The sequence below is a fragment of the Harpegnathos saltator genome, unplaced genomic scaffold (assembly GCF_003227715.2).
Source record: "Harpegnathos saltator strain DR-91 unplaced genomic scaffold, Hsal_v8.6 scaffold711, whole genome shotgun sequence".
In the NCBI taxonomy this organism is placed as follows: Eukaryota; Metazoa; Arthropoda; class Insecta; order Hymenoptera; family Formicidae; genus Harpegnathos; species Harpegnathos saltator.
In genome coordinates this window covers 1-16,190 of record NW_020230551.1, presented here as the reverse complement: position 1 = coordinate 16,190, position 16,190 = coordinate 1, and the positions used below count along the sequence as shown (strand labels likewise).

Sequence of the window (16,190 nt, the reverse complement as noted above, 5' to 3'; positions counted from 1 at the left end):
TCCACTATTAGTACACACACACCACACACACAGCAGAGAGGGTTTGGAGTCATTAATTACTGCAGGAGTGACGAACTGCGGGGTCCTTATCTCTGCTGTAACACCACACACACACACACACACATACACACACACACACACCCCACAAGGAGGGTGTGAAATCTTGAAATACTGTGGAGCTGACGAACCACGTGGTCCTTATCCTTGTGGTATACAAACACACACACACACACACACACACACACATACAATGGGACTTTTCCTACCAGTAAAACTCCATGCGGTTTATATTGGGAAGACTTACAACCATAATTTGAGCTAATGGCAGCGGTATCTTAAAACGCAATTCATCTTTATTGCGTAATATCGATTACGCAAAATGAAGAACCTAAATTGAATTTTACTTTCATTTCCCTGGCTTTCAAAATAATAAATGCAAATCATTGAATATATTGTGCAGGTTATGTAAATTATTATATAGAGAAACATGAACACAGCTATTGAAATTATGAAAGAGCTAAACGAACCGCAGAACCTCTTAGCCCCTTAAGCCTCGCTGAATCGACATTTGTTGCAAATTCGAAATTGAATATCTCGACATCTAAATATCCTAGCAGCAAATTTCAAAAACGGTTTGAAAGCTTTGAAACCGTACTTTTCGAAAGATCTATCGAAATTGTGCGCAACGATATTTTTTCAAAATGGCGGGTGATAAAAAGGAGAACATGAAAAGTTGCTAAAAGAAGGTTCGAGCGTGCGACGGCGCATGGAGCAAAGTAAGTGTCGCAGCTCAATGGGACGAAAAGTACCTAAAAGTATAGAATGTTTTCTTTAAAATACTTCGTTATAGAGCGATGCGATACTTATTCACTGAAATATGCAAATTTAACAAGAAAACCGCATTTTTAGCAAAATTTGGAACAACTCAGTGAAAAATGATCACATCGAGCTTGGTAAAGTAGCATTTTAAAGATAACACTCTATACTTTCATGTGCATTTGGTCCCATTACGCTGCGATACCTGATGCACACCATGCACCATCGCAAACACGGACCTTTGATTATCAATTTTGCATCCTCTCACTTTATCATCCGCCATTGTGAAAAAAATGGCCGAGCCATTCAGATTTTGCCATTCAGATAATTGCCATTCAGATATTCTTAAAGAGGACATTTCAAGCTTCATTTTGCATTTCTGCGCATATTTGTATCTTCATTATTTACCAAGTTATGATCATTTGAAATTTTGTAATTTTTTCCCAAATTTTTAGTGTACCGGGTTTTTTGCGTTTGAGTGTATTTTGTATTTCTTCAAAATTTTGTAAATTTGGAGCTTTATAATTCGAAAAGTACTTCACCAAAAAACATTAGATTATAGTGTTTTGGGAAGCTCTCGTGATCCGCTACAAGAATGGGTAATAAAAGGTAGGGAGTGAGTAGATAGACTAGGTGGATTCTAAACCAAATTGCTAATTAATTATGCAAAAGACATTATTTATTAATTATCATTTTTTAATTATTGCCCCCCTTTATTGATACTCTGTATTAATTGATTCCCCCCTCTTAATTGATCCCCCATCTTAATTATCCCCTTTCTTAATTGATCCCTCCTCTTAATTGATACACTCTCTTTATTGATACCCCCTCTTTATTGATCCCCCCTCTTTATTGATATCCCCTCTTAATTGATATCCCCCTCTTTATTGGTACCCTTCTCCTCCACCCCAGAATTTTTGATTCTATGAGCAAGATGGCAGCCGTCACATCACGAGAAAAACGCGTCGGGCTGTAGGTAGACTCGAACCTGGGCCCCGCGGGTTGCTATCGGACGCTCAAACCTCCTAGACTATTGCTGCCTGTTGCTAGTAGGCGCCTAGTGAATGTTCTTACAGTGTGTATGATGACGTCACGCATGCGTCAAAAGAAAAACAAAGTCGAAACTAGGCCAGACTCGGACCCCGGACCCTTCGTTTACCGTGCGATGGTCCTACCACTTAGACCATCATAGGAAGGGAATACGAAATGTTCGTCGAAAGAGTATTTTACCATGCCGACTTGCGCCGGGCACTATCCTTATCGTTCTGAGGAAGGGGAAGGGAAGTAAAATAGGAGACATATAGAATTAATTTATACATAATTTTATGTTTTCCAGAATATCATTTATTTGTTCACGGCTTCATACATTATATTTTTTACAGCACATGCTAACAATTCACAATCAATGAGCGACTCGCGGTCAAAGTCGCTTTCTTGTATTGTTTTTGTTGCAGTATGTATATTAGTAATATAATTCTTCTTTTCACGAAGAATATTTACAAAACTTTTGAATTTTACACTAAGTATACAGATATTTTCTGATAACCATCCATACATGTGATTGATGCAATTTTCAAATATAAATAATACATTTGACGTATTTGGTGTTACATATAAGCAATTATTAAAAATTGTGAGTTTCACAATTTGTGAGTTGTACATCTTACATGACGTTATTGTTAATTCTTCTATACGCATCGGGGGAGACGATGACTTATAAAAAATTGGCCTGCAGAAATCTTTGGATGTCAGCACGTTGCCCCATTAGCGCATTCCAAGTTTTGATCGGCAATAGCAGTTGTTTGCCACGATTATCATCAATGACTATGTCTATGACGGGTTCAGCTCCTATGCTGATTCCGATATTCAAATATTTATAAGCAGTTGCAGTCAAAGCGTATCGGCGTCCTAAGATATGCATAGCAGGAGGTCGTGGAACGCTGAAAAGACATAGAAAATTTACATGTCTGAATCTTGGAAAAATTATTACGGATAAACTAAAAGAAATAGCATTATAACACTCACCTTTCGCACATTTTCTTGCTCGGTGGAGCCTCGTCCTCATGTTGAGCAGGCATGTAATAATTTGCGTGTTTAGCGTTCACTTCAGCACCGGCAGCATACATTTTTATTATGTAGACACACCCAAACTTTACTACGTAGACACATAACCGATGAATCTCGTGTTCACAGAGCGACTGAGAGACAGAGGTTTTTTTCCGAAGCCTAATATTAAAGCTACTATTGGGCATCCCCTCCTCTTACTCTTCAGAGTTGCAGCGCATGCGCAGATATATTCCTCAAAACAGGAAAGTAAATGAGATGTAGATATCTTTGGTTTAGACTCGGGATGGCATTAGAGATGTCGCTTCCGAACGACATCTTTTAACGATATCAGGGGAGAGGAGAGTGTCTTGACCATGGAGCGTCAGGTAGCTCAGTGGGTTTAGAGCAGTCGCCCTGCAAGCGAGAGACCCGAGTTCAATTCCCGGTCTAGCGACTACCGTGCTTACGCGATATTTTTTCTCTCTTCGGTACGAAATAAGAAGCAGGTCCCATCGCCTAGTATTCCCTCCTTCTTTCACGGTCGTCATTTGACTCGCGCATATCCGAACGTGTTTTCTAACGGAGAGAATATAAAGTAAAGGATTCCAAAGAGCCGAGTATTCTCTGTAGTTAATAAAGAAATGGAAGACTTCACTCAAACCGAACGAGAACTGTTGGAGCAATCCACTCGTCTGAATTCGCGAGAGACTTACGACGCGTGGGTGCAAAAGTTTGATAAGTATATCAGATGTTTGGAAGAACAAAGTCGAGCAAAACGACCGCGATTGTCGATTGGCGCCACGCAATCAATGGTGGCTCGGATTGCACGACTCGAGGGACTGAAAATTTCTGTGCAAGAACGCTTCATACACGTGGGTGCTGGACACGCATCAAGAGATGTAGAATTGGTACGGAGAGAAATTGATATAGCGTTCGGAAGCCGCATATCAACCGGTGCAGTTATTAACGTGAACCATATCGAACCTCTTCGATTTCTCCAAGATGCGAAGAGTACAGTGCTCGAGCACGTGCGAAGTGCTATGGAAAAGCACGGCAATCTTAAGGTGAACACTGTGTTCAATGGCGAGTTTATCGCAGGCGACAATCATGCATTCAAAAGCATTAACACGAGAAACAGTGAACTCTTTTCTGCTTTAGATTTGGATAAATGGTACGAGCAACGCGTCATCGAGCCTACTTTGGCATCTTTGGAAGAATTTCAAGAACGTGATAGTGAGTGGGCACTGCTGCGCATATTTGATCTCACAGTCAATGTGAACAAATACAATCCACTGCATGCAGGGTGCAACATTGAGTTGCCTCGCGAAATAAAATTAAAGAAAGCCGTGATAAACGTACGAACTAAAGACAACGCATGTTTTGCATGGTCCGTGGTCGCGGCATTATATCCAGCTGCAAGACATGGAGACCGGGAATCTTCGTACCCACGTTACACCAAAATATTCAATCTTCAGGATATTGAGTTTCCAATTACCCAATATAAAAATTAAACAAATTACCAAGTTTGAACAGCTAAACAACATATCCATCAACGTATACACCATTCAAGATAAAAAGAAGCAAGAAGAAGCATGTACGATCGTTCCGATACGTCTCGTCAGTAAGAAGGAAAAGCATGTAAATTTGTTATATGTGCAAGATCCACAAGAGTGCAACATGGGACATTTCGTGTGGATCAAGAACTTGTCACGTCTTGTGGACATGCAACTAAGTAAGAAAAAATGCAAGAAGTATATGCGATCGGTAAAGAGATATTCACCATAAATACAATATAACAAATATGAAATAAAAGAATAACTCGTAATATCCATTTCTTTTCAGTTGCTTGCATTATTTTTATTCCAACGAAAAACTGGAGAATCATATCATAGATTGCAACAAGTTGAATGACTGTGCAGTCATCCTGCCAACAGAGGCCAACAAGTGGCTCAGTTTTACTAATTACAGCAGAAGGGAACGGATTCCATTCGTGGTGTACGCTGACCTGGAATGCATTCTAGAGAAAACGCTAAACGAAGAAAAAAAATCGTATGTGTATCAGCATTATAAAGTACATAGTATAGCTTATTATATACGATGTTCCTACGATGAATCATTATCCGCATATCAGTGTCGTCGCGATCCGAATTGCATTTCGTGGTTCGTCGAGGAACTTAAACAATTGGCGTATCGTATAAAAATTATTTTGCGTAATAATGTCCATATGGAAATTTTATCACAAGAACAGTGCGCAGCATTTTATAGTGCAACGCGTTGTCATATATGCGAAAAATTATTCGTAGTGGGGGATATACGAGTACGCGATCACTGTCATTTAACCGGACAATACAGGGGTCCGGCACATTCCAATTGTAATTTAAATTATACAGATTCCTATTATATTCCGATAGTTTTTCATAACTTATCAGGTTATGACGCTTATTTTATTATCAAGGAAGTAGCCACCGCGTTCGAAGATCACGTCGATGTACTACCAATAACGAAAGAAAAATATATTTCATTTACCAAACATATTGAAGATACAACAAGTAAAACATCAGACTGGCGAAATCATATTAAATTGCGGTTCATCGATTCGTACAAATTTCTCAGCACCAGTCTCGATAAATTAGCATCGTATCTCACTGGAGACACATTAAAAATTCTTCAGTCCGAATTTAAAAACTTATCCGACAAAGATTTTGATTTATTAACGCGATAAGGTGTCTTTCCGTACGAATATGTGGATTGCAATGACAAGCTGCAGGATCAATGTTTACCACCGCGCGAGTCATTCTACAGTTCGCTGACAGGTGATACAGTATCTGAGAGCGATTACATGCACGCCGTGAACGTATGGGAACGGTTTTCTGTTCAAACCTTAGGCGAATATAGCGATTTGTACCTGAAGACTGATGTTTTGTTATTGGCTGATATTTTCGAAAATTTCCTCGATAGTTGTATCAAAAGTTACGGTCTAGACCCCGCGCATTATTTCACATTGCCAGGTTTCACGTGGGATGCGATGTTAAAACATACAAAAATTAATTTTGAATTACTCACAGATATTGATATGGTAATGTTTATCGAACGCGGTATACGTGGCGGTCTGAGTCAGTGTTCCGGTAGATACGCAAAAGCCAATAACCAATACATGCAATCTTACGATCCATCGAAGCCATCCTCATACCTCATGTACTTTGATATAAATAATTTGTATGGCTGGGCAATGTGTCAACCGTTACCATACGCTGAATTTAAGTAGGTTGATGATACGTCGAATTTTTATGTATCATCAATCCCGCTAAATTCGCTCACAGGTTATATTCTCGAGGTTGATTTGGAGTATCCTCAACACTTGCATGATGCACATGCAGATCTACCGTTCTGTCCGACGCGAACGAAGCCCCCGAACAAACGGCAAGAAAAACTCCTTGCGACTTTATATAATAAGCAGTGTTATGTTATTCATTATCGTAATCTGCAGCAGTGCATACGCCATGGTCTTCGTATCGAAAAGATTCATCGCATACTCCAATTCACACAAACTTCATGGCTACGCAACTACATAGAATTAAATACGCAGTTTCGAACGCATGCAACAAACGATTTTGAGAAAAATTTAGACAAATTGATGAACAACGCGGTATTCGGCAAAACAATAGAAAATGTTCGCAATCATGTCGATGTAAAACTTTTGACAAAATGGGATGGACGATACGGTGCAGAGGCAATGGTCGCAATGCCCAATTTTCATAGCAGGAGCATCTTTTCAGAAAATTTGGTTGTAGTTGAATTACGAAAACTCGAAGTGAAGTTCAACAAGCCGATTTATGTGGGTATGTGTATTCTCGACATATCTAAGACCTGCTTGTATGAATTTCATCATGAGTACATGTCACCTTTATATCGCGAGAAATGTAAAGTACTGTATACGGACACAGATAGTTTAATTTACCATGTAATGTCCGACGATGTATATGAGTTAATGAAACGTGACATTGCTAGGTTTGATACGAGCGATTATCCTCAAAATAACATATACAGTATACCGCTTAAGAACAAAAAATTTCCAGGGCTTATGAAAGACGAAAATAACGGAGCTATAATGACAGAATTCGTCGGGCTCAGAGCAAAAATGTATGCGCTGAAAGTAGAAGATAAAAAGGATACTAAAAGGGCGAAGGATGTTAAGAGGAATATTATAGCACGAACGATCAATTTTGACGATTACACGCATTGTTTGAGAGAGGAAATTGAAACGAGTCGGTGTCAATCGTACATAAGATCCAAGTTACATGAGGTATACACGGTATTCGAAACGAAAACTGCTCTCAGTCCATACGATGATAAGCGATTTATTATGCCTGATTCGATAAATACATTACCATGGGGACATTATAGTATACTATTATAACATTTATTTGTTTTATTAGCTATTTTACAATTAAATATGTCATGAAATGTTCTAACAAAACTATATTCATTTTTTACAATACATTATCCTTTTGTATCCATGAATTATGCGAATTGTCGAATCCCAACCATTTTACATATACTTTGTCACCTTGCCTGCGCAACACCTTTTCTACTAAGTATACATCTGAATTGGTGACACTATGTAGTTCGTGTTCGTAGAAACCCCCGGCGATAGGTTTCCCGCGCGAGTCTGCGAGTAGGTAAGTTGCAGGATTAGTCGTCTGCACTTTGACGATTTTAAACACTTCGGTTATCCAATTCGGTGTATAGCCTTTTTCAAAGATAGTTTTGAATTTGCTGACACGTACCAGATCACCCACTTTGAATTTCGCAGGCGTTGCAATCTTTATGTTACTATAGACTGTGTTTAAGAGCTTATTAGCAATCGTAGGAGTCACATCGATAGGACGCATGCCGATAGTTCGATGTTTTCGCGTGTTGTATTCAGCGACGAAACGCAGTAACGAGTCGATCCATTTGTAAGTTCCGTTGAACGTAAACATTTTCCACATGTTGTTCTTTAACGTACGGTTGAATCGCTCCACAACAGATGCCTTCATTACTGAATAAGTCGAATAATGATTGACACCGTGTTTCTTCACAAGTCTCTGCAACTCTGTATTGTAAAACTCCTTTCCCTGATCAGTTTGCAAGTTCTTCGGACATCTTCCATCCGTTCGAATTATCTTTGCGAATGCCTCAGCTATCTCCTTTCCGCTTTTGCTCTTTAACGGCACGGCCCATGCGTGCTTGCTCAGTACATCGATAATGGTGAGTATGTAGTGGTGGCCTCCATTGAATCGCGAGTAAGGACGCATTTCCACCACATCAGCCTGCCAAAGATCATCGTATCCACGCACTATGATGCGTCTGCGAGGAAAATTTCGTCTCGTTGGAGCACGTAATTCTTTCACTAGTTCTTTTTCGGAATGTTTCTTCTCATTATTTTTCCCCGTTACTCGCCGAGTCGTTTTCCCATCATGCGTGAAGCTTTGTCGCTTTACACCGGCAGAAACAGCTGAAATAGTACCGATGAGTTGCTTCTCTGAACTTTTCTTCTTTTTGTTAAATTTTGACGATTGCTTCACCATTGCAGCTCGTGATGATCTGTCTCTTGCTTATGTCGATACTACATGTCGATTCAACTGCAATATTCTACTTTTATATTTTCGACGATTTCTTTATCTCTGAATCTGTCCAGTCTAAAATTCGTTCTGTGTTCTCATGAATGCTATTTATGCTCAGTATGTTTTTTTTCTGGTAGTCTTCCAGCCAATCCTTCAATTTTTTAACATTCTCATCTACATACTGCTTCGTCTCAACGTTACTCTCATGCAGTAAAAGCTTTACAGAATTTATATTCTCATCTATATACTGCTTCTTCTCAACGTTACTCTCATGCAGCAGAAGTTTTACAGACTTTATACTCTCATCCACATAATTTTTGTGCGCAACATCATTGAAGGCTCTCGGCAGCGTTACATGATGTATCGCGTGCTCTGTTGCGTCAAAACCTTTGCCATCGGCGGTTAGACAAAGGGCATTTTCATGTACATATTGTTTGGTTGCAACGTCACTGTCGGCTTCAGGCTGCGCTACATGCTTTATCTTGCGCGATTGTGCATCAAAAACTTTGGCCGCGTTTAAGCAAAGGGCATTTTCATGTATGTAATTTTCAACATGTTCATTCCATTGATGCGCTCGATCAGTTTTCGCACCATTGCTTTCTCGCGACACTCCAAACTTATTCATCGACATTTCGGAACAAGTTGTACCGACTGACTGACTTGTGTCAATACTACGCTGCTTAATTTATAATGAGACCAGCTTCACGGAGTTCTTCGATAATCGATAAAATTTCATGCTCGTGCGAGTTGTTGCCAGCTTGGCGCGAAGCGTCAAGCAATCGCAGACGATCCACCAGCTCGTTGGGATCATCCCAATGCACGTAATCGATATTGTCATTTAAGGTCATCATAGCTTGTGATGTGTATAAACCTTTTCCTCCCACTTTATTGCTCGACGCATCTGATACTAGGGGCGCGATTATATGTTTATATTTGTGTTCCTTGTTACCGAGTATAGGATTTTGCGGGAGATACCCGCGTCTGTGAGTATTTGTCGCCAATAGTATATTTTTGTATTTTTGCATATCAGCTTCGGTGTACACAGAATCGTCGGGGATTCTTTTGAATATTAGCTCGTAAAGACCGGGTGTTCCAATGTATCCTGCTTCGCCTATGATTATATTATCGTCTCTGTCCACATCGATATGTTTATCACCGAGCATCGCTCCATCGTTACTAAGACGTACGCCGTAAACATAATCTATAGTGTTATCTTTTCCACTGCTTAGCACAGCTCCCATATATTTTTGACCCAACGGATCAAAATGATCACGTAAAGTTTGTTGTCCTTTGTATGTTCGCAACTGTCGTCTAACGGATGTCACTACCGGTTTATCGGGGGTTTCGGAAACATTCTCATCATCATCATCATCATCAGTGAGTAGATTGTCGATCGGTGAAGGTTCATGCGACATTCCATGTAGTTCCTCATGTTGTAAAGCTTCCGTCGATATAGGAACTATCAGAGGATCGTTTAATAGTTTCCGTTTCGGTGTAGTCAATGCGACTGGTGAAAGTTTTGCCTTACGCTTTATCTTTTTTTCGGGTTTTAATATTACACTCTTTGTTTCTTCGCTTCTACTCATTGATAGTGGCTCAGTTTTAATATCAACGTTACTTTCCACATTAGCGCTGCTTCCCGCGCTAATTTTTTGCTTGAGAGGTTCAATAATAGGTTTAAAGTGTCTCTCCAATGCAGCATTTTCCACCATTCTACCGGTTTTCAAAGCGCGATACTTCTTGCGGATCGATTCGCTCGTTTTCGCAATTTCTTCCGCTACCTCTTCACGATCCATGATCTTCACGCTACTATTCATCATTGATATGTTTGTCTTGTGAATGTTGAAGATATTACCACGTTGAGGTTAAAATGACGATTGTGCATCTCACAGCACAGCAAAGTCGTTAAATCCTTTCCTGTATCGTCCGTCGGCCATTGAGCTGTCCTTATCAATCACTGTGAAACCATTTATCCTTCCAACATTTGCAACACAATGTACTGAAATCCTCATATGACATGTCAGTGTTCACATGATCGTTGTACACATGTTTCAAGTTGGTACCATCCTGTTTAAAGAGAATCAGAAGATTTGCATTGTCCCGTATAAGATGCTTGGGTATTTTTGCGTACGTCTGACAGAGATAGAAACAGTCAACGCTCGAATGACGACCCATTGCAAAGTATTCTCTTATCGTATCTTGTTTGTCACATGCAACGTCATCAAAGATAAAAATGGAATTTTTGGGCGCTTTGGTCGTTGGAATCACATCACTGTTATTGGATGAATGTAAGAATGTAAAGTATCCAATTTCATCTATCGATTTCAGCAGATTTCCTAGTAGCGATATTTAGGTTGTTGCAACGATTTCGAGTACACGTACAAGTTCTCGAAACGTAGACCGTGCGGACTTTCCAACAAGCTAATGAGAATGTTTGTCTTGCCGCAATTCGAAGGACCGCATATGATGCCGCGTATGGTGTTCGGAAGCATGTTTCCATGCCTGCGCGCCTCTTGTTCAAGCATTGATTCCGTTCTATTGTCGAAATTTGTCATGCATATCGACGTTGGTTGCTTCACGAACCGCATGTTTCCCCCGTGAGACGCAAAATAATTTAAATGTGACGCTGATTTAACTATATATATATAAGCGTGTCAATCTTGGAAACACTCAGTTTAGAAAATGTTCCTCCTGTTGACAGATACCCATGATATTCGAGAGCTAACCTCCGAACAACTGAAATATATACCGAAGATTGTTCCGTTACGCGAATTTGCAAATATATATTGACGATTTGCAGGATAGACTCCCGGAACATTTAAGAGTCGATCCAGAGGTTCAGCAGTATCGTCGATGTTTGGAATATTACAATCGTCCGTGGCAGCAAACACATATCGATGGTCCAGCACCGCTGATCAGGGACTGTAGTGAATGTCGTCGACAAAGTCAAAGTCGGCAGTGGTCTATTGAATCACGCGATAAATGCGCTTCCTATCGAACTACACATTCCCGGATATCAATTTTATGGTCCTGGAACTCGTTTGGTAAAACAATTGGCCAGAGGTGACCAAGGCATTAATTCATTGGACGCGGCGTGTCGTGAGCACGATATAGCCTATTCGCGTAGCAACAATCTCACCGATCGGCACGCGGCGGATGAGATTCTCGCTGTGAAAGCGCGGAAACGCATAACTTCGAAAGAATCAACTCTAGGCGAGAAAGCTGCTGCTGCAGTCGTTTGGGCTGCTATGAAAGCCAAAACGAAAATCGGCATGGGCATGGGCACGAAGAAAAAGAAGTCGTCCAAGAAAGAAATTCGAAAACGAGCACTTCCAGTAGCAAAACGGGGTGGTATTTTACCAGTTCTACCATTACTGGGAGTTCTCGGTTCACTAGTCGGTGAGAGCGGCGGGTGTCGCAAAAGCGGTGAATGATGGCAAAGCCGCGCAACGCCAGCTGGAAGAATTAACGTCATCATCGCGCAATGGAAGGTCGGCTACGAAAGGTCGCGGAATCTATCTTGCTCCGTACAAGCGCGGGAAAGGCGCTGCAGAAAAAAAAAAAACGTCAAAGAAACGCTAAAATTACCCACGGGTGCAATGACTAATGTACAGTTGGAAAGACTAGCGAGGCGTATGCGTATATCTTTCTTTCGAGGTGTTTTCATGCGTGACGCCTTACCGATAGATGGAGTACGTCAAAACGAGAGCGGTATTGTAAATTTAGACAACACAGAGGGACCAGGTACTCACTGGGTGGCGTATGCGAAAAAGAGGAAATCGCGCAGTATATTTTGACAGTTTTGGTAATCTTCGACCGCCCAAGGAATTGATTCGATAACCTTGAGAGAGATGTAGTGAAAATTGTTACAATCGCACATCATATCAACATTACAACCAGAGCCATTTGCGGACAATTGTGGCTTGCAGTTTCTCCAAACGGTAGAGGATCAATTTAAATGATGATGATGACATTCCACTAACAGCAGTCAGTATTCGTTCGGCAGTTTGCAAACATGTCGCAACGCTTACGTTGACTGGCAACAGTAGCACCCTTACAGTGAGCTACTTTCCCGCTATAGATTTGAAGCGATGGTGATTACGAGCTCGGTTTAACGGATTTCGAAGCATACAATACGATACCAAACGTAAATTCGTCGAATAATAAATTTTACTATGGGTGCTAACATGAAAGAAATTACGATTCCTGAAGGATCGTACGAATTGGCGCGCCATATACGAATATCGAAACGTGCAATTTCACATTCTCCAAAAGCAGTGCGTCCAAAAATAATCCATATAGAGATGACGAGAATGAATATCCTATAATAATTCGTGCCAATAATAATACGATGAGGAGTGAAATAAAATGTGCTTATAGAATAAATTTTAGCAAACCAAACAACATTGGCTCGCTTTTGGGATTCTCATCGAGTCGTATATTAGAACCGCACCGATGGTACGAATCGGACGCCCCGATTAAGATTATCAACGTGAATATCATTCGTATAGAATGCAGCGTTGTCAGTGGTGCGTACAGTAACAGTATGCGTGTACATACGATACATGAATTCTCGCCTAAGGTGCCACCAGGATATAAGATATCGGAAACACCGACACATGTCATTTACCTTCCAATCATCGCACGGAGCATTACAGATTTAACGGTGCGTGTAGTTGATCAAGAAGGACAATCGCTCGATTTTCGAGGAGAAGAGATTACCGTTAGATTGCACGTACGACGGCGACGATAATAAACGTAATCTATGAAATGCTTGTGGTGAATCAAGTGGAACAGGTGAAACAAGCTGGAAATATACTTTTTACGAGACGCAATTAACAGTACAAAATCCCTCGTTCGAAAGAAACTCAGCGCGTTGAACGTTGAATTTTTGAAATCTCTGGATTCATCGTACGAAACGATTGAGAAAGATGATTGACATTTTGAACATTGGAAATGAACCGGTCTTTGACGAGCGCATCGTCAAGATTGAGACACATACGTACAATCCATACGCTAACACAACGTTTGGACATAGCGACGAGATACGAATACCCATACAGCAGCAGGATTTATACATATTGCCATGTGAGAGTTATCTCTATGTCGAGGGGAAGGTGACGAAACAAGTTGCAGTCGATGGTGCGACTGTAACGTTGGGATATAATGGCGTTGCATTCATGTTTGATGAGATCCGTTATGAACTGGATGGTGTGGAGATTGATCGTAACAGAAACGTGGGAATAACTTCAACGCTCAAAAACTATGTATCGATATCTTCAGAAAAAATGCCATCATGAAAAATGCCGCGTGGGATACGACTGACACTATTTCGCCGGACGGGTACTTCAACTTTTGTGTACCGCTCAACGTTTTGCTAGGATTCTGTGAAGACTACAACGTATAGTGATTAACGCGCGTCACGAATTGATTCTATTACGATCGCGCAGCGACAACAACAGTCTACTAGGATCTTCAGCGCTGGATCCTAAGATTGAGCTATTCAAGATACAATGGCGAATGCCTCACGTAATCTTGAACGATATCAATAAACTTTCCATGCTGAAAACTTTGGAGGATGGACGATACCTGAGTATGAGTTTCCGCTCGTGGGATCTGTATGAATTTCCTCTACTGCAAAGCACGACCAAACACTTGTGGACCGTCAAAACTGCTACTAATTTGGAGAAACCTCGATACGTTATCTTTGCGCTGCAGACTGGCCGGAAGAATGTCATGTCGGAAAATATAACTCGTTTCGATGACTGCAAATTGATCAACGTGAAGCTCTATCTGAATTCAGAGTGTTATCCGTACGACGACATGAATTTGGACTTTACAAAAAATAAATACGCCGTACTTTACGATATGTATAGACGTTTTCGTAAATCGTATTATGGATGCGACAATGCTGAGGCATGGTTAACAACTACCGACTTTCTGCGGCTAGGTCCTTTTGTGGTTATCGATTGCTCGCGTCAAAATGAGTCCGTCAAGAGTGCCACTGTGGATGTGCGCATAGAATTTGAGTGTAAGGAGAATATACCGGCGAATACTACCGCATATTGTCTCATCCTGCATGATCGTGTAGTTGAATACAGCCCGCTAACCAACATGGTGCGCAAACTTAACTAACATCAGAAAGTATGTACGAGAAAAGAATAATACATGCAACAAAGTGCTATAAACAACATTTCTCTCCCGGACGTGTCGAAGAATATTTCACCATGGATGTGCCGACTTTTGTGGATCTACAAGGGTACATGGTTGGAAAGAGATTTATTGTAAAAGAAGCGGCGATACTGAAGAATGGAACTATTCTTTCACACTACATCTTCACGAGTCCGATGCCATGGCATCTGCTCACAAGATCAGACAAATCGAGAGCCTACTGGTTAACGGCTAATCATCATGGATTACGATGGGAAGATGGAACCGTCAAATACTGCAGAGCTGAACATTTGATTACTACCGCTGTGGTGGGTGATATGTATGGCGAGCTTGAAGATGTCGCATCTCAACTTGTGTATGTAAAGGGCATGAGAAGCGGGAATGGTTGTTACCATCTTCTGGATGACAATGTGAGAAGCAACGTGATCATTAGGACCGTGGACACCGATATGATGACATGCCTTCTCTGCAAAAATTGAATATAAGTAAACGTACCAAGCTGGACAAGCCCATTACTGGAACACTCCGGCTAACATTGGAATACTAAGAGAAGTGGATACATTAATATGTAACTATTTGAAATGGATCGTATAGTGTTGTTATAATATACGGGAAAAATTGGTTATATGCTTTACTATTAAAGTGTTATAGTTTAGATATCAAAGATATCAGCAGGGTCGTGTCGCTTCAGCCCAGTGAAGCACATCTCTAAGCCGATGAGCTAATTGGAATGGCGAATACTCTTTAAACTTGTACGGTCGTTATTTTGCGATTCCGCGATTTTTTATGTGATTTCATGTACAGAAAATCGTAACGTTTTTCAGAAATGACCGTTAAAAATTTATCTTGATAATATTGACACACATAATTTTTCAGTGTTCCGGCATGGGACCGACATTGTTGCGCTTGTACCAGTGTCCAACGTAGTGTCCAGGCACTGGGGCCGTATATTGCGAAGTCGTCTGAACCCAAAGCCGGGGACATGACCACAAACTTGCTTCGTTGACGCCGGTTGTGAGTTTACGTAGCATCAAATTAATAAGACAAAGTATCTACATCCGTTGTTAATACATATAAACAGTTATCGGTAAGTACACATTTACTGATATCTTTCAATTATTCGAAACTATAAAATACACTGCGCGGATAGTATAGTATTTGCCAAATTGCGTCATTCACCTTCGAAAGAGGTTATGTTGACACTTCCTCGCTATTTCTCATATATTTATTCGCAATTGTGAAATCATGTATATAATTGTTATGATGAAAAAATAACAGGCAAACATTTTATAGGACTTAATGAAGTTTTCAATGCTCTAGATGATGAAAAAAATTCTTTGAAAAATGCATGCGTCAAGCACCTTTCGCTGGAAAAACTTCACCCTTCATTGTCCCAAATTTATTTTTAGTTATTGTCGTGGAAACATGGTCGAAAGGTGGCCATCAACGTCATATTCTCAATCTGACGTCGAAAAGCTGTGGATGCGAGTACGATTAGGAATGTCATTGAGGACAGCGAGCAAAACTTTTGGCGTTCCGAAGAGTACAGTC

General features: G+C 40.6%; 2 protein-coding genes across 2 annotated transcripts; one reads left to right on the top strand and one right to left on the bottom strand.

Annotated features, from left to right (window-relative positions):
* Positions 1-2,530: 2,530 nt before the first annotated feature.
* On the bottom strand, positions 2,531-2,966 carry LOC112590095 (uncharacterized). Its single transcript, XM_025305787.1, has 2 exons — positions 2,842-2,966; positions 2,531-2,756 (listed from the first exon to the last, which is right to left on the bottom strand). Exons 1-2 carry the CDS (start codon positions 2,940-2,942, stop codon positions 2,531-2,533), a joined length of 327 nt encoding a protein of 108 aa, XP_025161572.1. The 5' UTR covers positions 2,943-2,966.
* Positions 2,967-6,496: 3,530 nt separating this feature from the next.
* On the top strand, positions 6,497-8,246 carry LOC112590094 (uncharacterized). Its single transcript, XM_025305786.1, has 2 exons — positions 6,497-6,697; positions 8,073-8,246. The coding sequence occupies exons 1-2, from the start codon at positions 6,497-6,499 to the stop codon at positions 8,244-8,246; spliced, it is 375 nt and encodes a 124-aa protein (XP_025161571.1).
* The last annotated feature ends 7,944 nt before the right edge of the window (positions 8,247-16,190 follow it).